Here is a 22,922-nt window from a genome sequence, read left to right as displayed (position 1 = left end):
TTTCCTATAAGAATGGTTAAATTTAAGTTGTAATCTTTTTATTGCATTGCTAATAAAATATGGTTTAAACAAATACTGTCCACTAAATTTCCTTACATGATACCTACGCACTAGCTACACTGTCGCTACACATTAACTACATTTGTATGTAATTACCAAAGCGACCCCAAAACAAGGCCGATTTCGAATAAACTTCACACTATGGTGCTCTCAGTGACTCCCCCTTCACGATTCAGGTTGCTGATTTTTTGCGTTATTAGTGATTGACGCCAAAAACATGTGTTCAAATATTTGTGATCATAGAATGTACACAAATATCTGAAAAATGATATATAGCACCAAGACAAGACCATTTGGCTTTAGTCAGCATTCCAAAGAAAAATGAAGCAGGCTGGTAAACTCTCTCTCTTTATTATCGCTTTGCTGATGATGTCGATTGCATCTGCTACCTCCGGGTATACAACAACTACGGAGACGTCCATGCAACCAGCGAAGCTATCACGAATCCAATGGATAGATCTTATACAAATAATTCGAAACAGTACAAGCGATGGAAAGAAGTTTTACTTTTTCTTCTAGACTTCTAGAATGAATGAATTTCTTCTAAAAATCGAATAAAATGCTTTGCTTTTTTATTTCAAAATGTACCACAAATTCGAAGTGGAATTTGATTTGTATCTCCCATAGGCCGCATTTGATCGTTACAAATAAAAGAGAAACAAATAAATAGACGAAAAATATTTACATATGTAAGTTTATTTTTATTCCGAATTCTTGGTGCATATTTAGGTATTTGCTTCAGTGTGTTTGCTGATTGTTAACTCGGCTTAGTGTGCACTAACTATCGATATTATTCGTGGGAGATTGGTATCTTATCTGAGATGAAGATCGAAGCCGTAAAACTGTTAAGCCGAAGCAAACGTGAAGTTGTGAAATATCATACAAGTTTAAGTACCTCCAGTCTTGGGTGCAGCAGTGTGCATTTAAGACAACATTTTGGGGCGTGTAAGGCCAGGAAACCCATTTCCCACAACTTGACAGCCATACATTCATATTATCGGAGTTGCAAGCATATTGGCCAAAAAAAAAACCCAATAAGGTAATATTCAAATGCATATATATTTTACAATCGTTAAAATCAATCATTTAATTGAAAGTCTATAGTCGTACCGTGCCGAGGGCCTAACCCCATTTATGCGGTCCACGACTTTTGATAACGATTGTTCCATCCACCCCAACCGCTTCCATATGGACGCCAGCCGTACCGCCAATTAGGTCGGGCTCCAACCCAACGTCTGTTTCCTCCCCACCAGTATTGCCCGGGGTATTGTCCGGAGCCTTGCAGTGAGCCAGCTTGATCTGATGTTTCATCGCCGGAACTTGATTCCTGCACATTTTTCAAGTCTTCTGAATTATCTTCAGATGCCACATTATCATCTGCGTTTTCGGTGTCGTTTTCATTGGCTTCTGAGGATGTTTTTGTCCATGATCGGGACCCTTGATTTCCTGAGTTGAGCAGCTCATTGCGACCGTTGCGGTCCCTGCCAAATCTGGCACGGAAGTCTGTGGAGCCGGCTAAATCAGAGCTATCACCAGAGAAGCCTGAGCGCTGAGACCAAGAATGTGAGCCACGAGATCCTATGCCCCTGCCAGAAGTTTCATCTTCTGTCAATGAGCCCGGCGTAGACCTTTTGATAAGTTTAGACCATGAGTTCGATCCGCCATCTATGGAAGACGCATCAATTGCTGGTTGGCTAGTGATTTGAGTGGTGGAACGCTTTGACCATGCCTTTCTTGAACCTGAACCGGATTTGCCTGTGATTGAACCTGGAACTGGAACCCCATAAGCTTTACCACCATTGGATATTTTCTTGGATGAACTTGACCAGGAATATGATGTTTTAGTCTTAGGTACTTTCAAAGAACTAGATGTATATGTGGTTGTAGTTTTGCTTGAGGTAGAGCTTGACTTTCCATTCGACTTTGGCACATCCGACAAAGATGTGGGTGCACTTTCGCTTGACGATGACTCTTTAAGTGCCTTGGGAACACCTGATGAGCTCGAGGAATAGGTCTTGGTAGTTTTGCTTGTGGTTGTGCTTGATTTTCTGTTCTTCTCAGGAATCCTCGAAGAGCTCGAAGTATACGTCTTTGTAGTTTTGCTCGACGTCGAGCTTGATTTTCCACCATTAACAACGGTGCTTCCCTGACTGGCATCTACAACAGGTTTGCCATTGATTGATGTTGTTATGGTGGTTGTTTTAGTTGAAGAAGACTTCTTCGAACCTCCGTTACCCTTAGTGGAGCTTGATTGGCTCACATTAACAACTGGCTTCGACGAGGAGCTTGTCGGAGTATTTCCACTGGAAGATGTTGTGCTTGTTGTCGTGGTGGAAGAGGACTGACTTGAGCTTCCACCCTTTTTACTTGTGCGACTATAGACAACGGGGTCAGACGAGGAGCTTGACTTTTCATCATTGGATGTGGAGGTAGTTGTTGTCGTAGAAGAAGAGGACTGATTCGAGTCTCCACCTTCAACGGTGCTGCTGGACTCGCTGACATCGACAACGGGCGCAGACTCTGAAGCTGTGGTGGTGGTTGTTGTTGTAGAGGAAGAGGACTGATTCGAATCTCCACCTTCAACGGTGCTGCTGGACTCACTGGCATCGACAACGGGATCAGACTCTGAAGTTGTGGTGTTCGTTGTAGAGGAAGAGGACTGATTCGAGTCTCCACCTTCAACGGTGCTGCTGGACTCGCTGACATCGACAACGGGCACAGACTCTGAAGCTGTGGTGGTTGTTGTTGTTGTAGAGGAAGAGGACTGATTCGAATCTCCACCTTCAACAGTGCTGCTGGACTCACTGGCATCGACAACAGGGTCAGACTCTGAAGTTCTGGTGGTTGTTGTCGTTGTAGAGGAGGAGGACTGATTCGAGTCTCCACCTTCAACACTGCTGCTGGATTCACTGGCATCGACAACTGGCTCAGACTCTGAAGCAGACTGATTGCTTTCATCGTTGGATGTTGTGGTGGTTGTAGTCGTTGTAGAAGAAGAGGACTGATTCGAATCTCCACCTTCAACGGTGCTGCTGGACTTACTGGCATCGACAACGGGCTCAGACTCTGAGGCAGACTGATTGCTTTCATCGTTGGATGTTGTGGTGGTTGTAGTCGTTGTAGAAGAGGACTGATTCGAATCTCCACCTTCAACGGTGCTGCTGGACTCACTGGCATCGACAACGGGCTCAGACTCTGAAGCAGACTGATTGCTTTCATCGTTGGATGTTGTGGTGGTTGTAGTCGTTGTAGAAGAAGAGGACTGATTCGAATCTCCACCTTCAACAGTGCTGCTGGACTCACTGGCATCGACAACAGGGTCAGACTCTGAAGTTCTGGTGGTTGTTGTCGTTGTAGAGGAGGAGGACTGATTCGAGTCTCCACCTTCAACAGTGCTGCTGGATTCACTGGCATCGACAACTGGCTCAGACTCTGAAGCAGACTGATTGCTTTCATCGTTGGATGTTGTGGTGGTTGTAGTCGTTGTAGAAGAGGACTGATTCGAATCTCCACCTTCAACGGTGCTGCTGGACTCACTGGCATCGACAACGGGCTCAGACTCTGAAGCAGACTGATTGCTTTCATCGTTGGATGTTGTGGTGGTTGTAGTCGTTGTAGAAGAAGAGGACTGATTCGAATCTCCACCTTCAACGGTGCTGCTGGACTTACTGGCATCGACAACGGGCTCAGACTCTGAGGCAGACTGATTGCTTTCATCGTTGGATGTTGTGGTGGTTGTAGTCGTTGTAGAAGAAGAGGACTGATTCAAGTCTCCACCTTCAACGGTGCTGCTGGACTCGCTGGCATCGACAACGGGATCAGACTCTGAAGTTGTGGTGTTCGTTGTAGAGGAAGAGGACTGATTCAAGTCTCCACCTTCAACGGTGCTGCTGGACTCGCTGGCCTCGACAACGGGCTCAGACTCTGAAGTTGTGGTGGTTGTTGTCGTTGTGGAGGAGGAGGCGGACTGATTCGAGTCTCCACCTTCAACAGTGCTGCTGGACTCACTGGCATCGACAACAGGGTCAGACTCTGAAGTTCTGGTGGTTGTTGTCGTTGTAGAGGAGGAAGCGGACTGATTCGAGTCTCCACCTTCAACACTGCTGCTGGATTCACTGGCATAGACAACTGGCTCAGACTCTGAAGCAGACTGATTGCTTTCATCGTTGGATGTTGTGGTGGTTGTAGTCGTTGTAGAAGAAGAGGACTGATTCGAATCTCCACCTTCAACGGTGCTGCTGGACTCACTGGCATCGACAACGGGCTCAGACTCTGAAGCAGACTGATTGCTTTCATCGTTGGATGTTGTGGTGGTTGTAGTCGTTGTAGAAGAAGAGGACTGATTCGAATCTCCACCTTCAACGGTGCTGCTGGACTCGCTGGCATCGACAACGGGATCAGACTCTGAAGTTGTGGTGTTCGTTGTAGAGGAAGAGGACTGATTCAAGTCTCCACTTTCAACGGTGCTGCTGGACTCGCTGGCATCGACAACAGGGTCAGACTCTGAAGTTGTGTTGGTTGTTGTCGTTGTAGAGGAGGAGGCGGACTGATTCGAGTCTCCACCTTCAACAGTGCTGCTGGACTCACTGGCATCGACAACAGGGTCAGACTCTGAAGTTGTGGTGGTTGTTGTCGTTGTAGAGGAGGAGGACTGATTCGAGTCTCCCCCTTCAACAGTGCTGCTGGACTCACTGGCATCGACACCAGGGTCAGACTCTGAAGTTGTGGTGGTTGTTGCCGTTGTAGAGGAGGAGGACTGATTCGAGTCTCCACCTTCAACAGTGCTGCTGGACTCACTGGCATCGACAACAGGGTCAGACTCTGAAGCAGACTGATTGATTACATCATTGGATGTTGTGGTGGTTGTAGTCGTTGTAGAAGAAGAGGACTGATTCGAATCTCCACCTTCAACGGTGCTGCTGGACTCACTGGCATCGACAACGGGCTCAGACTTTGAAGCAGACTGATTGCTTTCATCGTTGGATGTTGTGGTGGTTGTAGTCGTTGTAGAGGAGGAGGACTGATTCGAGTCTCCAACTTCAACGGTGCTGCTGGACTCACTGGCATCGACAACGGGCTCAGACTCTGAAGTTGTGTTGGTTGTTGTCGTTGTAGAGGAGGAGGCGGACTGATTCGAGTCTCCACCTTCAACAGTGCTGCTGGACTCACTGGCATCGACAACAGGGTCAGACTCTGAAGTTGTGGTGGTTGTTGTCGTTGTAGAGGAGGAGGACTGATTCGAGTCTCCACCTTCAACAGTGCTGCTGGACTCACTGGCATCGACAATGGGCTTAGACTCTGAAGCAGACTGATTGATTTCATCGTTGGATGTTGTGGTGGTTGTAGTCGTTGTAGAAGAAGAGGACTGATTCGAATCTCCACCTTCAACGGTGCTGCTGGACTCGCTGGCATCGACAACGGGATCAGACTCTGAAGTTGTGGTGGTTGTTGTCGTTGTAGAGGAGGAGGCGGACTGATTCGAGTCTCCATCTTCAACAGTGCTGCTGGACTCACTGGCATCGACAACGGGCTCAGACTCTGCAGCTGTGGTGGTTGTAGTCGTTGTAGAAGAAGAGGACTGATTCAAGTCTCCACTTTCAACGGTGCTGCTGGACTCGCTGGCATCGACAACAGGGTCAGACTCTGAAGTTGTGTTGGTTGTTGTCGTTGTAGAGGAGGAGGCGGACTGATTCGAGTCTCCACCTTCAACAGTGCTGCTGGACTCACTGGCATCGACACCAGGGTCAGACTCTGAAGTTGTGGTGGTTGTTGTCGTTGTAGAGGAGGACTGATTCGAGTCTCCACCTTCAACAGTGCTGCTGGACTCACTGGCATCCACAACGGGCTCAGACTCTGAGGCAGACTGATTGCTTTCATCGTTGGATGTTGTGGTGGTTGTATTCGATGTAGAGGAGGAGGACTGATTCGAGTCTCCACCTTCAACGGTGCTGCTGGACTCTCTGGCATCGACAACGGGCTCAGACTCTGAAGTTGTGGTGGTTGTTGTCGTTGTAGAGGAGGAGGCGGACTGATTCGAGTCTCCATCTTCAACAGTGCTGCTGGACTCACTGGCATCGACAACGGGCTCAGACTCTGCAGCTGTGGTGGTTGTAGTCGTTGTAGAAGAAGAGGACTGATTCGAATCTCCACCTTCAACGGTGCTGCTGGACTCACTGGCATCGACAACGGGCTCAGACTCTGAGGCAGACTGACTGCTTTCATCGTTGGATGTTGTGGTGGTTGTATTCGATGTAGAGGAGGAGGACTGATTCGAGTCTCCACCTTCAACGGTGCTTCTGGACTCTCTGGCATCGACAACGGGCTCAGACTCTGAAGTTGAGGTGGTTGTTGTCGTTGTGGAGGAGGAGGCGGACTGATTCGAGTCTCCACCTTCAACAGTGCTGTTGGACTCGCTGGCATCGACAACGGGCTCAGACTCTAAAGTTGTGGTGTTCGTTGTAGAGGATGACGACTGATTCAAGTCTCCACCTTCAACAATGCTGCTGGACTCACTGGCATCGATAACGGGCTCAGACTCTGAAGTTGAGGTGGTTGTTGTCGTTGTGGAGGAGGAGGCGGACTGATTCGAGTCTCCACCTTCAACAGTGCTGTTGGACTCGCTGGCATCGACAACGGGCTCAGACTCTAAAGTTGTGGTGTTCGTTGTAGAGGATGACGACTGATTCAAGTCTCCACCTTCAACAATGCTGCTGGACTCACTGGCATCGACAACAGGGTCAGACTCTGAAGTTGTGCTGGTTGTTGTCGTTGTAGAGGAGGAGGACTGATTCGAGTCTCCACCTTCAACAGTGCTGCTGGACTCGCTGGCATCGACAACGGGCTCAGACTCTAAAGTTGTGGTGGTTGTTGTCGTTGTAGAGGAGGAGAACTGATTCGAGTCTCCACCTGCAACAGTGCTGCTGGACTCACTGTCATCGACAACAGGGTCAGACTCTGAAGCAGACTGATTGCTTTCATCGTTGGATGTTGTGGTGGTTGTAGTCGTTGTAGAAGAAGAGGACTGATTCGAGTCTCCGCCTTCAACGGTGGTGCTGGATTCGCTGGCATCGATAACGGGCTCAGACTCTGAAGTTGTGGTGGTTGTTGTCGTTGTAGAAGAAGAGGACTGATTCGAGTCTCCACCTTCAACAGTGCTGCTGGACTCACTGGCATCGACAACAGGGTCAGACTCTGAAGCAGACTGATTGCTTTCATCGTTGGATGTTGTGGTGGTTGTTGTCGTTGTAGAAGAAGAGGACTGATTCGAGTCTCCACCTTCAACGGTGGTGCTGGATTCGCTGGCATCGATAACGGGCTCAGACTCTGAAGTTGTGGTGGTTGTTGTCGTTGTGGAGGAGGAGGCGGACTGATTCGAGTCTCCACCTTCAACAGTGCTGTTGGACTCGCTGGCATCGACAACGGGCTCAGACTCTAAAGTTGTGGTGTTCGTTGTAGAGGATGACGACTGATTCAAGTCTCCACCTTCAACAATGCTGCTGGACTCACTGGCATCGTCAACAGGGTCAGACTGTGAAGTTGTGGTGGTTGTTGTCGTTGTAGAGGAGGAGGCGGACTGATTCGAGTCTCCACCTTCAACAGTGTTGTTGGACTCGCTGGCATCGACAACGGGCTCAGACTCTAAAGTTGTGGTGTTCGTTGTAGAGGATGACGACTGATTCAAGTCTCCACCTTCAACAATGCTGCTGGACTCACTGGCATCGATAACGGGATCAGACTCTGAATTTGAGGTGGTTGTTGTCGTTGTGGAGGAGGAGGCGGACTGATTCGAGTCTCCACCTTCAACAGTGCTGTTGGACTCGCTGGCATCGACAACGGGCTCAGACTCTAAAGTTGTGGTGTTCGTTGTAGAGGATGACGACTGATTCAAGTCTCCACCTTCAACAATGCTGCTGGACTCACTGGCATCGACAACAGGGTCAGACTCTGAAGTTGTGGTGGTTGTTGTCGTTGTAGAAGAAGAGGACTGATTCGAGTCTCCACCTTCAACAGTGCTGCTGGACTCGCTGGCATCGACAACGGGCTCAGACTCTGAAGTTGTGGTTGTCGTTGTAGAAGAGGAGGACTGATTGGAGTCTCCACCTTCAACAGTGCTGTTGGACTCGCTGGCATCGACAACGGGCTCAGACTCTAAAGTTGTGGTGTTCGTTGTAGAGGATGACGACTGATTCAAGTCTCCACCTTCAACAATGCTGCTGGACTCACTGGCATCGACAACAGGGTCAGACTCTGAAGTTGTGCTGGTTGTTGTCGTTGTAGAGGAGGAGGACTGATTCGAGTCTCCACCTTCAACAGTGCTGCTGGACTCGCTGGCATCGACAACGGGCTCAGACTCTGAAGTTGTGGTTGTCGTTGTAGAAGAGGAGGACTGATTGGAGTCTCCACCTTCAACAGTGCTGTTGGACTCGCTGGCATCGACAACGGGCTCAGACTCTAAAGTTGTGGTGTTCGTTGTAGAGGATGACGACTGATTCAAGTCTCCACCTTCAACAATGCTGCTGGACTCACTGGCATCGATAACGGGCTCAGACTCTGAAGTTGTGGTTGTCGTTGTAGAAGAGGAGGACTGATTGGAGTCTCCACCTTCAACAGTGCTGTTGGACTCGCTGGCATCGATAACGGGCTCAGTCTCTGAAGCAGACTGATTGCTTTCATCGTTGGATGTTGTGGTGGTTGTAGTCGTTGTAGAAGAAGAGGACTGACTCGAGTCTCCACCTTCAACGGTGGTGCTGGATTCGCTGGCATCGATAACGGGCTCAGACTCTGAAGTTGTGGTGGTTGTTGTCGTTGTAGAAGAAGAGGACTGATTCGAGTCTCCGCCTTCAACGGTGCTGCTGGACTCACTGGCATCGACAACAGGGTCAGACTCTGAAGTTGTGGTGGTTGTTGTCGTTGTAGAGGAGGAGGACTGATTCGAGTCTCCGCCTTCAACGGTGCTGCTGGACTCGCTGGCATCGACAACGGGCTCAGACTCTGAAGCAGACTGATTGCTTTCATCGTTGGATGTTGTGGTGGTTGTAGTCGTTGTAGAAGAAGAGGACTGATTCGAGTCTCCACCTTCAACGGTGGTGCTGGATTCGCTGGCATCGACAACGGGCTCAGACTCTAAAGTTGTGGTGTTCGTTGTAGAGGATGACGACTGATTCAAGTCTCCACCTTCCACGATGCTGCTGGACTGACTGGCATCGACAACCGGGTCAGACTCTGAAGTTGTGGTGGTTGTTGTCGTTGTAGAGGAGGAGGACTGATTCGAGTCTCCGCCTTCAACGGTGCTGCTGGACTCGCTGGCATCGACAACGGGCTCAGACTCTGAAGTTGTGGTTGTCGTTGTAGAAGAGGAGGCGGACTGATTCGAGTCTCCACCTTCAACAGTGCTGTTGGACTCGCCGGCATCGACAACGGGCTCAGACTCTGAAGTTGTGGTGGTTGTTGTCGTTGTAGAGGAGGAGGACTGATTCGAGTCTCCACCTTCAACGGTGCTGCTGGAATCGCTGGCATCGATAACGGGCTCAGACTCTGAAGTTGTGGTTGTGGTTGTCGTTGTAGAGGAAGAGGCGGACTGATTCGAGTCTCCATCTTCAACAGTGCTGTTGGACTCGCTGGCATCGACAACGGGCTCAGACTCTGAAGCAGACTGATTGCTTTCATCGTTGGATGTTGTGAAGGTTGTAGTCGTTGTAGACGAAGAGGACTGATTCGAATCTCCACCTGCAACGGTGCTGCTGGACTCACTGGCATCGACAACGGGCTCAGACTCTGAGGCAGACTGATTGCTTTCATCGTTGGATGTTGTGTTGGCTGTAGTCGTTGTAGAAGAAGAGGACTGATTCGAATCTCCACCTTCAACGGTGCTGCTGGACTCGCTGGCATCGACAACGGGCTCAGACTCTAAAGTTGTGGTGTTCGTTGTAGAGGATGACGACTGATTCGAGTCTCCATCTTCAACAGTGCTGCTGGACTGACTGGCATCGACAACAGGGTCAGACTCTGAAGTTGTGGTGGTTGTTGCCGTTGTAGAGGAGGAGGACTGATTCGAGTCTCCGCCTTCAACGGTGCTGCTGGACTCGCTGGCATCGACAACGGGCTCAGACTCTGAAGTTGTGGTTGTCGTTGTAGAAGAGGAGGCGGACTGATTCGAGTCTCCACCTTCAACAGTGCTGTTGGACTCGCTGGCATCGACAACGGGCTCAGACTCTGAAGTTGTGGTGGTTGTTGTCGTTGTAGAGTAGGAGGACTGATTCGAGTCTCCACCTTCAACGGTGCTGCTGGAATCGCTGGCATCGATAACGGGCTCAGACTCTGAAGTTGTGGTTGTGGTTGTCGTTGTAGAGGAGGAGGCGGACTGATTGGAGTCTCCACCTTCAACAGTGCTGCTGGACTCACTGGCATCGACAATGGGCTCAGACTCTGAAGCAGACTGATTGATTTCATCGTTGGATGTTGTGGAGGTTGTAGTCGTTGTAGAAGAAGAGGACTGATTCGAATCTCCACCTTCAACGGTGCTGCTGGACTCACTGGCATCGACAACGGGCTCAGACTCTGAAGCAGACTGATTGCTTTCATCGTTGGATGTTGTGGAGGTTGTAGTCGTTGTAGACGAAGAGGACTGATTCGAATCTCCACCTTCAACGGTGCTGCTGGACTCACTGGCATCGACAACGGGCTCAGACTCTGAGGCAGACTGATTGCTTTCATCGTTGGATGTTGTGGTGGCTGTAGTCGTTGTAGAAGAAGAGGACTGATTCGAATCTCCACCTTCAACGGTGCTGCTGGACTCACTGGCATCGACAACGGGCTCAGACTCTGAAGCAGACTGATTGCTTTCATCGTTGGATGTTGTGGAGGTTGTAGTCGTTGTAGAAGAAGAGGACTGATTCGAATCTCCACCTTCAACGGTGCTGCTGGACTCACTAGCATCGACAACGGGCTCAGACACTGAAGCAGACTGATTGCTTTCATCGTTGGATTTTGTGGTGGTCGTTGTCGTTGTTGAGGAAGAGGAAAGACCAGAGCTTCCGTTGGTGGTGCTCGATTGGGTGACCCCATTGTAGAGGTCTCTCAATGATCCTAGCAGATCTTTTTCATCGGTGGATGTTCTGGTGGTCGTGTCACTTGATTGGCTTGGATTGGTACCTAATTGGTGGATAATTTGAGAACTTTGGTCTTGCACGGTAATTTGGTTTTTTCCGTTTGCACAATTCACATAGTTTGGGTTTCCCAAAAGTTCTCCGTCATGAAGAAGAATCAATTTTCCGAACAGCCTATCGAGTAGCCACAGCCGGATATCCTTTCGTATTTCTATGAGAGTTTGTCGAACACTTTCACAGCATGGCTGGGCTTTTATTTCCGGTGCACCCACTGCGGTTACGGGTAATGATGATTGGGACGCCGCGAGGGACAGTAAAGCGGCAAGAACCGCGACGTATATCAAGCGCATGGTCGTCTAGGAGACCAAGAGTCAGATCTACTAGATCTGTTAGCCGAATTGGAGGTTCACCGTCTTTTATACCTTAACCAGGGGAACAGATCAGCGATCCCATTATATTTCGGCTGTTTGCGTAGATGCTTTTGTGGGGCTTGCAAAAACTTCAATTGTTCAAAAACATTTGGTATTTCTATTGTTGCCAAAAAAATGTATAACAAAAACTGAATAAACTGTCTGAACTAAACTATGGATTAAAGTCAATACCTTTTAAAAATTAATAAAACAACTGTGCAAAATATTTGCTCGTAGCTTGGATTAAACAATTGTTAGATCTTTGACTCGACGTAAATCGCTCGCTCGTGGCAGGGCCATACGTCAGAGCTGCAGGAGCCGATTGCCTCACATAGTCTTTCTTTGGCAAAGACAAATATAAAATTTCTGCAAAAATTCAGTTACAATACAGCAGCGAAATAGTTCCAATTGTGATTATTTATTCATACGGTTTAACATTAGGTGTTTGTGTAACAAATTAAATTTTAAAAGTGTAGCACTGGGTCGGCACCTCTTGCCAACTAGTATTCATCATTCTCAAAGGGATGGTGGGGATGTCCGTAAACGCTGTAAAATATTAGAGAAAACGTAATTAAAAGTTGATTCAAGAAATTAAATTAAGAAGATTTTGATTAGCACTCTCCAAAAGAGATAACAGCTTTACGGTTAAGCGCATAAAACATACGAGCAGATTGTTAGGCTACAACTATGTTCAAGCTCTCAAATTAGTTCAAATAAATCAAGAACATCAAATAAAAGCAGGTAAAAAGTCAAGCGGGGGAAATACATTTTTTGGTAAACAGAAATTAACTGAGGGGTGAAGGAGAAGGCACTGAAAGAATTTAAATAAACATACGCATACACCAGATATCTGTTTACAAAGATTTGCCTTGAATGTCGATCGTTGTTAGTCTTGCAATATTATTTGGTTTCAATGTGTATTATTTCATAATAAGTATTTTTTTTTTATTTTCTGTTGACATTGGTTTCATTTCGCTTAAAACTCGTCGTGAAATGGGTAGTATTTATGACAACCAGCCTCTCTAAATAAATATAAACAATAATTGGAATAAAAATATTGAAATAATTTTGTGCATGTGTACGAGTATTATGCAAATGAAAATCTGTTTTTTATAATTAAAATAATAGTCGTTAACCTGAAAAAGTCAATAACTATAGAATTTCTAGATTTCGAGGGTATATAAATTCATTAATATGCAGTGAAAAATCTTTACGACCGATCGATCCCCTTGCAGTCAAGTAAGTGGCAACAAGATGGTTTTACAGATGGACAGTCGGATAGATTTTCTATTATCCTTTTAATATTTCTTTGATAAAAGACAGCACGACTAAAACTTTTCTTAAAACATAACCTGATACTTTTTAAATAAGGAATACATTAATTACTCACTTGAGCAAAGGCACAAGACGACCATTGCAATCGAAGCTTTCGATTATTTCGATTTCTTCAGGGGTCAAAACGAAATCAAAGACCTGGAAGTTCGACTCGATGCGCTCCTTGGTCACTGACTTGGGAATAACGATGTTTGCGCGCTGGACCTGGTAGCGGATGAGAATCTGTCCAGGTGTCTTCTTCTTCTTTTCAGCAATCTCCTTAATCTATAAAATAAATGAAAAATATGAAATTGACGGTATATTCAGAACAAATCAAATGCACTCGCAAGTACCTTAGGCTCCTCTAGAATCACTGGATCGCCAGACTTGGCCCAGGGACGGTTGGGCGATCCCAGTGGACTGTATGCGGTAATAGTAATATCGCGAGACTTACAGAAATCAATGAGCTTCTTTTGTGTCAGATACGGGTGGCACTCAATCTGATTGGTTGCCGGAGGGATTTTGGCCACATCCAGGACGCGCTGGATCTGCTTCTTGTTGAAATTGGAGACGCCAATGGACTTGACGAGACCATCCTCCACCAGTTTCTCCATTGCCTTCCAGGTATCTACATAGTCGACTGGCGAGAACAAGGTCTTGCCTTCCTTATCGGCTGGGAAGAGGTCGCAGCCCTCCTTGTAGCCCATTGGCCAGTGGATCAAGTACAAGTCGATGTACTTCAATTTTAACGCTTCCAATGTGTTCTCACAGGCGTTGCGGACCAAGTCCGGACGGTGGAAAGTATTCCACAGCTTGCTGGTAATGAACAGCTCCTCTCTGCAAGCCAGACACGTGTCATTATAAAAACCATGCCCAAAATGAACTCAATTGCGTACTTACCGCTTCACAACTCCCTCCTTGATCTTAGCTTCGATGCCAGCACCGACCTCATCTTCGTTCTGGTAGACGTGGGCACAGTCAATGTGCCGGTACCCAGCGTCAATGGCCACTTTCACAGCTTCAGTCACCTGACCTTTGGGGCTCTAAAAAGAGGAACATATAGTTGGCATAATTGTGACAAGGCTCATTTGGATCGGTGTAATAGTAATTTGCTAATTGATCGACCATTTTTCACGACTCTATCACAATAATATATTTATTTGCAATATCATCTCAATAAGAAAGGAAGGTCTTTGAAAGTACAAACAATATCGCACTGTTCTTCTTCTATTGTGTACGTCATCGTGGTGAAATTAAAGTTCTAGATGGAATTTCGCAATCCTAATCGTTGCTGAGAAAACTTTCAGTATTCAGGGGCTTGATTTAGAAATCGAATTATATGTGCGTTTTTCCTATCTGACATTTGACGTCACTTATCAGCCAAAGTGCTCCGTATATTAAGTAATTATGTCAAAATATTCAGCTCTTTTCTGTTCAATTAATTAGGGATAGACATACTCGTATAAGAATGATAGATGACAAGCTGGTGCTTTGGGAATCGGATCTGTTCGTACTGCTATTTAATTTAGCTAGCAGACTAGATTTAATTTATGGCTTGAACTATTTCCATCATATACACATATGCACATACATATGTATGTCTGTGTGTACATACGATTATCTCTATTCGGTACAAAAATTTGCATACTAAAATGATAAGAGCTTTCTTAACCAACTTAATAATTGCCTTACAATAATCGTGCTGAAATATATTCATAGTCTAATGAATGCTTCCCTTTTTTACACGATCGATCTGTAAAAGTATTAACTAAAAGCTGCGCTTTCCTGTCTTGTTTGGATTATTTTAAATTAAAAAATATATACAGATGGTAATCGGTAAAAATACGTTTTCTATTTAAAGGAGGCTTGTCTTAGACGATTTTCAGATCTAGGTCTCTAAAATCCCCCGTTGTCTCACTTCACCAAAATCTTTTACAAAACATTATCAATCAGAAAACATCAATCCGAGATAAGAATTTTTATCAACTTCTGGCCCACCTCAAAAGGTTTGTAGACTTAAGATGTGTGGCACAACAACCAATGTATGGTATGGAGTGATGTGGCAGAATTTTGATTAAAATTTCCACTGTCTTTAAATGGACAAGAGGTCACCTTGACAGAAGTAACACAAAGTTTGTAAACTCCAGAGCTAATTCAAATTGATTTGAAAGCATTTAACATTTGTACATGCATACATATGGTATTAACATATAAATCTAAGTCTGCGTAACAATGGAAAATTTCCAAATTGCTTAGTTGGAAGATTAGACGATTTGTAAGTATTATTACTTTGTATTCGTAACTGATATAATCTATACATGCATATGTGTTCATATGTATATGTACATAGAATAGCCGGCTAAACATAACCGGCAAAACTATCAGCAAAACGACGCGTGTTGAGCTTTTTCATTTGCTATCAGAGCAAAATTGGAATTTAGAAGAGAAAATATGGGAAGTCGTGGGCAGCGGAAAACTACTTAACTAAAATGCATACAAAGGGAGACACATACATATGCATGTATGTGAATATATTCGAACATATGTATAAGTATATGCAACTGTAGATTAATTGGTGCAGTTATCAACTATTTACTTACGCCCCAAGTGCCCAGACCGAGAATGGGAATCTCGTGGCCATTGTTGAATTTCACTTTTGGTACTTTAGAAGCCATGTTACTCTTTGCTAGCTTTTCTTGGTTACTTTTCAAGGATTACAAAATTATAATAATAATACACAAACGCCACTAAAAGACTGAATAATGCGGCACAGCTGTTCGCACATTTATACAGTCCAGAAGCTTTTGCGCGGTGAATTTATGCATGAGAATACCCAATCATCGGTACTATCGTATGAAATCCGTCACTGAGGCCCAGCCCAGGGCTGCATGCGGGAGCACAGCTGTGTGATCGCAGCCGTTCAGCTTAAATGTTTAAATACCAGCGGGCCGGGAGACGGTCAGAGACGAATCATAGGTAAAATAAGAATTGAAAGCTATATGAACCATCTTGGTTCTTGTATTTAGCTTTTTGCTCTTAGGCTCTTTACCGCCCGATAAGCACACAATTGTAACTTAATCATTATAAAAGTAATACATTTTTCTAATTCATTTGGATCAGTTCTAGTGGATGATAAGCACACCGCAAATATTTTACCCCAGCTGTGAAATGCTTCGACAAATGTATTAGGATATCAATTGCACTTACCAACCAAGTTCCAAGTCCAATCAGTGGCATTTCTTTTCCGTCCGCCAAAATGGCTTTGGGTACTTTGCTGACTTTCGTTTGGCACCTGATAACAAAAATGATCGCTTAAAAGATCCCCTTTTCATCATCTTATGCTATGTTACCTACCACATAAAACGCTCGGGCTTGCCATAATTTCTGATGTTCATCATTGTTTTTGGATTATGTTGGCCAATAGCACCAGCCAGGCGCAAACCAAACATGGGCTTGAATACACGGATCATTGTTTGTCGATTTTGTAGATATACCAGATATATATATTACTTATATTTGAGTAGAAATTCGATTGAGTACACGTTCAACATAGAAAGTTCAATGGTTACTTTGTTTCTAAGGGACGTCTTATTTTGCATTTAATGTTTCTTTTCGTCATCGGGAGAGACCTACGAATCAAACGTCATCCAGACGCACGATCTTCAAGGTTTAGGTCCTTCGCCCATATGACCCTAATTGCCAAAGATATAAAAACCCGATCTGTTGTCTTTGCCAATAATTTAAAAACATTTTTAAAATAAAACGAAATAAAATAAAAAGCTTTGCTTATCGCACAAAAATATCGAACCTTTGTCACTCTACAAATATATTATCAACAAATCGGTATTCCTGGTATTTTCTATCGAACTGTGTGGAAAACGCGCCATACTTGATATCAATAATAATGTTTGAATGTACTTTTATGTTAAAGTTCGGTATTTCTATTCAATTAATTATTCCTGAACGTTCTGAACGGAAATAACATTAGCTTCATTAGTCAACTTATTCTGGGAATCATGTATTTACCTCATGAAGTTGTCCACGAGCCAGAATCAGCATATAAACAGGGAAGGGTTTTTGCAATAAATAACTTTTAATGGTTCCGAGCTACATGATAGACTGTATATGGTACATATTAACATGATCTGTTATACATTTTAAAAAGTGTGACAGATGTTTTTTAACAGTAACTTCTGTGAGTCCAGGGGAATATGCCAAATGTGAAGTAATAACTTTTTCTAATTAAAATATTTCCTGATTAGCTGATGAGAGGATCGACTTCTGTATTCGTTGTCCTCGCTTCCTTAGAACGAAGAGCGCAATCTATTTGTCCTTCTTCTATGTTGACGTTGCTCATAGAGAAACGTTCTGTTCCTGAGAATTTTGACCGGGCTCAAAAGGGTGATGAGGGTGGCCATAAGCGCTGGAGGGAGATTCCGTTATATTGGGATACATAAGATTTGTGAAACCATGACAGACTTACGCCTTCATGGTCATGAAGCGACCATTGCAATCCAGACCATCGATAGCTTTGACGTCGTCGATGGCAAGCTGAAAGTCCCAGATCCTCTTGAAGTTGTCGTGCATGTGCTGCTTACTGACAGATCGCGGTATCACGATAATGCCCGACTGCGTTTGATAGCGCAGCAGCACCTGGGCTGGGGTCCGTCCATACTTTTCCGCAACGCTCACGATGATCGGGTTCTGCAGCAACGGGTAGCTGCCAGGCTTCTCGTACGGGGTGTGTCCCGATCCCAGGGAACTGTAGGCAGTCACACCAATGGCATTATCGTAGCAGAGCGTTATCAATGATTTCTGGCGGAGGTACGGATGACACTCGATCTGAAGCATCACGGGCTTCAGCTTGGCCAGGCACAGCAGACGATTGATCTGCTTCTCGTTGAAGTTGGATACTCCGATGGCATTGACGAGGCCGCTGTCCACAAGGTCCTCCATGGCCTTCCAAGTGTCTAGGTAGTCGATGTCTTCAAAGACTGCCTTGCCGGTGTCGGGACACGTGGGATAGAGATTGTCACCCGACTTGTAGGCCATGGGCCAGTGCATGAGGTAAAGATCCAGATAGTCGATGCCCAGATTACGCAGGCTCGTCTCGCAGGCCGCCCGCACCAACTCCGGCTTGTGGAATGTGTTCCATAACTTGCTAGTGATGAAGAGCTCGTCTCTGCGGAATGGTTTTGCAAACCGTATGGTTTAGCAGTGGGAATGAACAGAACTTGAAGCACGCCTCTCACCGCGTCACGAGGCCTTCCTGAATCTTCTCTCTAATAGCAACTCCAACATGCAGCTCATTCCCGTAGATGTGGGCGCAGTCAAAGTGGCGGTAGCCTATGTCAATGGCATCCTTTACGGCCTGTGCAACGACTTCTGGCGGGCTCTGAAAGGAGAACACAACGCGGGTGGAACTTGAATGCTTAAATGTAGCAGCAGCTTTAAAAGCTCTACGAGTGCTTTCATTTTGGCAGTGGCATTGACCATAAAACCAACTTGCAAACAAAAACACATTTGCTTGCATTCTTGTATGAGGATTTTAAAATGGCTGATGAATAATCAATAGAACCATTGGCAAATACTCACGCGCCAGGTGCCCAGGCCGACCATTGGCATATTTCTGCCGCTGCTCAAAAGGAAACTTGGCGTCGACATTGCCGGTCTCTGTGAATCTCTCCTTTCGTGTCGGATATGGAATTAAAGCGTTTTGCCGATGATGAAAAGGATTTTGAGTTTTAATTTATCATTTATCGAAAGAATCAAACATACAGGCTTGTAAATTTGGCAACAAATGAAATCTGTTCTGACAACTTTTGCGGGTATATGTATATACATATATGTATGTATTTAGTTTAAATTTAGAATTTTTTTTGGCAACTAAAAGAGACTTACAGCCCATGGTCATGATTTTAGTGGTCTCGGGAAGGGCGACGTGACGGAGCTTCCAAGTGAGATAAATTATATGAATTTCACTTTTTTAAATTAATTTTGAATTTTCAACATAGCCGCTACGTGTGTTCCCGCTCTTTTTTTGATAGTCTTCGGAAAATTCCCTAACGCGTTTATACGATTTATCTTCCAACCGTTATGATCAATCACGCAAACTTGTGTACAAACTTTCTGGATTGTATCCCAGGGTCATCGGCTCTGGCTCTCTAAGAGGACCAAGGCTTTAGCCTTCACTTTTCCGTATCCTGCGCCGCTCTGGTGATTTTCCCACTTTAAATCAGATGGCGCGTGAGCCCTCTTTTTGAACCGGGTCGCCGCAGTGCCCTTACCCAGTTGGGTGTTGTCGGATCAAAACTGCATCCATGATCGCGTGCATCGCGCCAGCAGCTGGTACATTATTCATTTATCTGCAGTTTTGTACGACGTACGACGTACATGCTTCGCAGGTGCCTACATTACCGACATCGTCTTCCCTCCTGAACCATGCTGTACCTTATAGGCTTTGACCGGGTAAGCTTTCTTTGTTTCTCCCCCTAATCACCTTTTCCATTGATTATTTTTTCTTGGTTCTTCTTATATTTTTGTATTTCCTCCAGCTTCCTCTATTGGCCGAGACCCTCTCTGGCCACAAACTGCTAAGCCGCGATCCCCTCCCGTTACACTGCCAGGTAGAGTATTATTATGTAACATTTGCTTTATTTAGCTCTTCTCTTCATTTTAGCAGGTTGCCCCCTCCAGTGGCCAGTAATACCTCTTGCGAGCCCGTGGATACCGATATGCCCATCATGACCGGCCGACATCGCGAACTCCCCGCCGGCTCCTGCGCAAGGGACAACGATGCCGTGCGCCCCTCGGCTCATGATTCCTGTCGCGGGAGGCTGTGGCCTTAGCGTCTTGCTACTGCCATGGCCCATTCTGATTTTTTCCGCTGGACTGTGGCAGCCACTGGCTGTCCTGCTGCGGCCATAGCCGTAATACCGCTGCTTTGTCACTGAGTCGAAAATGTGGCGGGTAAGCTTTCCTGCAGCCCCCCATTCATACCCCACCGAATCAAACGCTGGGCTTTAGCTTCGAGACGCGTAAGTGAATCAGTTTATAATTGTCGATATATTTTAAAATGTATCTTCCATCACAGATTACCAATGAACCATACGCTTTGCCGCAAACCGAGTCGTGTCTAATTTCCCCCGCCGTACAGACTCCTATCAAAGTATCTCAGCCACACAGAATCGTTGTGTGCATCTTTGCAAGATTCGAACCCAACAAGCCATCGTTATCCTTCGACCTGGCCATCGACAACAAGGACTTTGACTACGGCAATCAAGGGAGGAGCTACGCGGGCTACTAGACTCTAGATAGATCTCGTTTTTGTTAGGTTTAAGGGTATACGCGTACCTATATTTAGATAGTAGATACAAATCTTTTCCACTTGTTTCTTTTTTTTACTAAGCTAAGTTTTTCTGAATAAAACTATTAAATAATAATCCTTGGTCCTGGAAACTATCCTGATTATCCCGATCGGTTCACAAATGGCGGAGAAAACTAAATAGTTTTGATAACGGAAAATGTCCTTGATCCTTGATAAGGACTCCATCAAATCAGGGACATCTTTTCGATCACAGGAAACAGGATATATATTTCTGGAGAAAATATCCTTGATCTTTGATAAGGACTGCATTAGATCAAGGATGCTATAAGGGAGAAAACAAGATATATATGTCTGGGGAATATATCCTTGCTCCTGGGTCCTTGATGTGGACTCCATCAGATCGGGATAATAATTATAATTGTAATTCTTGATTTTTATCCAATAACTATTATTATAATTGTTATTCTTGATTTTTATCGAATAACTATTATTATAATTGTTATTCTTGATGTTTATTGAATAACTATTATTATAATTCTTATTCTTGATTTTTATCCAATAACTATTATTATAATTGTTATTCTTGATTTTTATCGAATAACTATTATTATAATTGTTATTCTTGATTTTTATTCCATAACTGTTATTATAATTGTTATTCTTGATTTTTATTCCATAACTATTATTATAATTGTTATTCTTGATTTTTATTGAATAACTATTATTATAATTGTTATTCTTGATTTTTATTCCATAACTATTATTATAATTGTTATTCTTGATTTTTATTGAATAACTGTTATTATAATTGTTATTCTTGATTTTTATTGAATAACTGTTATTATAATTGTTATTCTTGATTTTTATTGAATAACTATTATTATAATTGTTATTCTTGATTTTTATTGAATAACTATTATTATAATTGTTATTCTTGATTTTTATTGAATAACTATTATTATAATTGTTATTCTTGATTTTTATTCCATAACTATTATTATAATTGTTATTCTTGATTTTTATTGAATAACTGTTATTATAATTGTTATTCTTGATTTTTATTGAATAACTGTTATTATAATTGTTATTCTTGATTTTTATTGAATAACTATTATTATAATTGTTATTCTTGATTTTTATTGAATAACTGTTATTATAATTGTTATTCTTGATTTTTATTGAATAACTATTATTATAATTGTTATTCTTGATTTTTATTCCATAACTGTTATTATAATTGTTATTCTTGATTTTTATTCCATAACTATTATTATAATTCTTATTCTTGATTTTTATCCAATAACTATTATTATAATTGTTATTCTTGATTTTTATCGAATAACTATTATTATAATTGTTATTCTTGATTTTTATTCCATAACTGTTATTATAATTGTTATTCTTGATTTTTATTCCATAACTATTATTATAATTGTTATTCTTGATTTTTATTGAATAACTATTATTATAATTGTTATTCTTGATTTTTATTCCATAACTATTATTATAATTGTTATTCTTGATTTTTATTGAATAACTGTTATTATAATTGTTATTCTTGATTTTTATTGAATAACTGTTATTATAATTGTTATTCTTGATTTTTATTGAATAACTATTATTATAATTGTTATTCTTGATTTTTATTGAATAACTGTTATTATAATTGTTATTCTTGATTTTTATTGAATAACTGTTATTATAATTGTTATTCTTGATTTTTATTGAATAACTGTTATTATAATTGTTATTCTTGATTTTTATTGAATAACTGTTATTATAATTGTTATTCTTGATTTTTATTGAATAACTGTTATTATAATTGTTATTCTTAATTTTTATTCAATAACTGTTATTATAATTGTTATTCTTGATTTTTATTGAATAACTATTATTATAATTGTTATTCTTGATTTTTATTCCATAACTATTATTATAATTGTTATTCTTGATTTTTATTGAATAACTGTTATTATAATTGTTATTCTTGATTTTTATTGAATAACTATTATTATAATTGTTATTCTTGATTTTTATTGAATAACTGTTATTATAATTGTTATTCTTGATTTTTATTGAATAACTGTTATTATAATTGTTATTCTTGATTTTTATTGAATAACTATTATTATAATTGTTATTCTTGATTTTTATTCCATAACTATTATTATAATTGTTATTCTTGATTTTTATTGAATAACTATTATTATAATTGTTATTCTTGATTTTTATTGAATAGTTATCCTTGATTTGTATTGAATAATTGTTATTATAATTGTTATTCTTGATTTGTATTGAATAATTGTTATTATAATTGTTATTCTTGATTTTTATTGAATAATTGTTATTATAATTGTTATTCTTGATTTTTATCGAATAATTGTTATTATAATTGTTATTCTTGATTTTTATTGAATAACTATTATTATAATTGTTATTCTTGATTTTTATTGAATAACTATTATTATAATTGTTATTCTTGATTTTTATTCCATAACTATTATTATAATTGTTATTCTTGATTTTTATTGAATAACTGTTATTATAATTGTTATTCTTGATTTTTATTGAATAACTGTTATTATAATTGTTATTCTTGATTTTTATTCAATAACTGTTATTATAATTGTTTTTCTTGATTTTTATTGAATAACTATTATTATAATTGTTATTCTTGATTTTTATTCCATAACTATTATTATAATT

General features: G+C 42.4%; 3 protein-coding genes and 1 long non-coding RNA gene across 18 annotated transcripts; 1 reads left to right on the top strand and 3 right to left on the bottom strand.

Moving 5' to 3' along the window:
• The first annotated feature begins 861 nt into the window (after positions 1 to 861).
• LOC26532238 (uncharacterized) lies at positions 862 to 20,314 on the top strand. Of its 4 annotated transcripts, none has more exons than XR_004470302.1 (5): positions 862 to 1,099; positions 19,035 to 19,357; positions 19,444 to 19,515; positions 19,572 to 19,926; positions 19,983 to 20,312. It is a non-coding gene; the product is annotated as an uncharacterized lncRNA (long non-coding RNA). The 4 variants fall into 4 exon arrangements; XR_004470304.1 differs by having other exon boundaries at positions 865 to 1,099; positions 19,261 to 19,357; positions 19,983 to 20,311; XR_004470303.1 differs by lacking the exon at positions 862 to 1,099 and adding an exon at positions 18,776 to 18,846 and having other exon boundaries at positions 18,904 to 19,357; positions 19,569 to 19,926; positions 19,983 to 20,314.
• On the bottom strand, positions 1,101 to 11,560 carry Muc68Ca (Mucin 68Ca). Of its 8 annotated transcripts, none has more exons than XM_033383848.1 (2): positions 3,574 to 11,560; positions 1,101 to 3,339 (listed from the first exon to the last, which is right to left on the bottom strand). In XM_033383848.1, exons 1-2 carry the CDS (start codon positions 11,513 to 11,515, stop codon positions 1,193 to 1,195), a joined length of 10,089 nt encoding a protein of 3,362 aa, XP_033239739.1. In that variant the 5' UTR covers positions 11,516 to 11,560; the 3' UTR covers positions 1,101 to 1,192. The 8 variants fall into 8 exon arrangements, with proteins under 8 accessions (XP_033239739.1, XP_033239736.1, XP_033239737.1 ...); XM_033383845.1 differs by having other exon boundaries at positions 1,101 to 3,725; positions 3,858 to 11,560; XM_033383846.1 differs by having other exon boundaries at positions 1,101 to 4,278; positions 4,411 to 11,560.
• On the bottom strand, positions 11,974 to 16,388 carry Akr1B (Aldo-keto reductase 1B). Of its 5 annotated transcripts, none has more exons than XR_001453212.2 (7): positions 16,244 to 16,388; positions 16,097 to 16,181; positions 13,790 to 13,932; positions 13,243 to 13,726; positions 12,966 to 13,174; positions 12,411 to 12,597; positions 11,975 to 12,121 (listed from the first exon to the last, which is right to left on the bottom strand). XR_001453212.2 is itself a non-coding variant. In XM_015187819.2 (6 exons), the coding sequence occupies exons 1-6, from the start codon at positions 16,357 to 16,359 to the stop codon at positions 12,076 to 12,078; spliced, it is 1,083 nt and encodes a 360-aa protein (XP_015043305.1). In that variant the 5' UTR covers positions 16,360 to 16,385; the 3' UTR covers positions 11,974 to 12,075. The 5 variants fall into 5 exon arrangements, 2 of the variants coding, with proteins under 2 accessions (XP_015043305.1, XP_001353908.3); XR_001453213.2 differs by having other exon boundaries at positions 11,978 to 12,121; positions 12,417 to 12,597; XM_015187819.2 differs by lacking the exon at positions 12,411 to 12,597 and having other exon boundaries at positions 11,974 to 12,121; positions 16,244 to 16,385.
• On the bottom strand, positions 16,990 to 18,702 carry LOC4813333 (1,5-anhydro-D-fructose reductase). The gene is made up of 4 exons (XM_001353871.4): positions 18,485 to 18,702; positions 18,142 to 18,284; positions 17,373 to 18,071; positions 16,990 to 17,312 (listed from the first exon to the last, which is right to left on the bottom strand). The coding sequence occupies exons 1-4, from the start codon at positions 18,551 to 18,553 to the stop codon at positions 17,243 to 17,245; spliced, it is 981 nt and encodes a 326-aa protein (XP_001353907.2). The 5' UTR covers positions 18,554 to 18,702; the 3' UTR covers positions 16,990 to 17,242.
• Positions 20,315 to 22,922: the final 2,608 nt, after the last annotated feature.

This window comes from Drosophila pseudoobscura, chromosome X (genome assembly GCF_009870125.1).
Source record: "Drosophila pseudoobscura strain MV-25-SWS-2005 chromosome X, UCI_Dpse_MV25, whole genome shotgun sequence".
NCBI lineage: Eukaryota > Metazoa > Arthropoda > Insecta > Diptera > Drosophilidae > Drosophila > Drosophila pseudoobscura.
The sequence above is the reverse complement of the archived record's forward strand: the minus strand, read 5'-3'. Positions and strand labels throughout refer to the sequence as shown.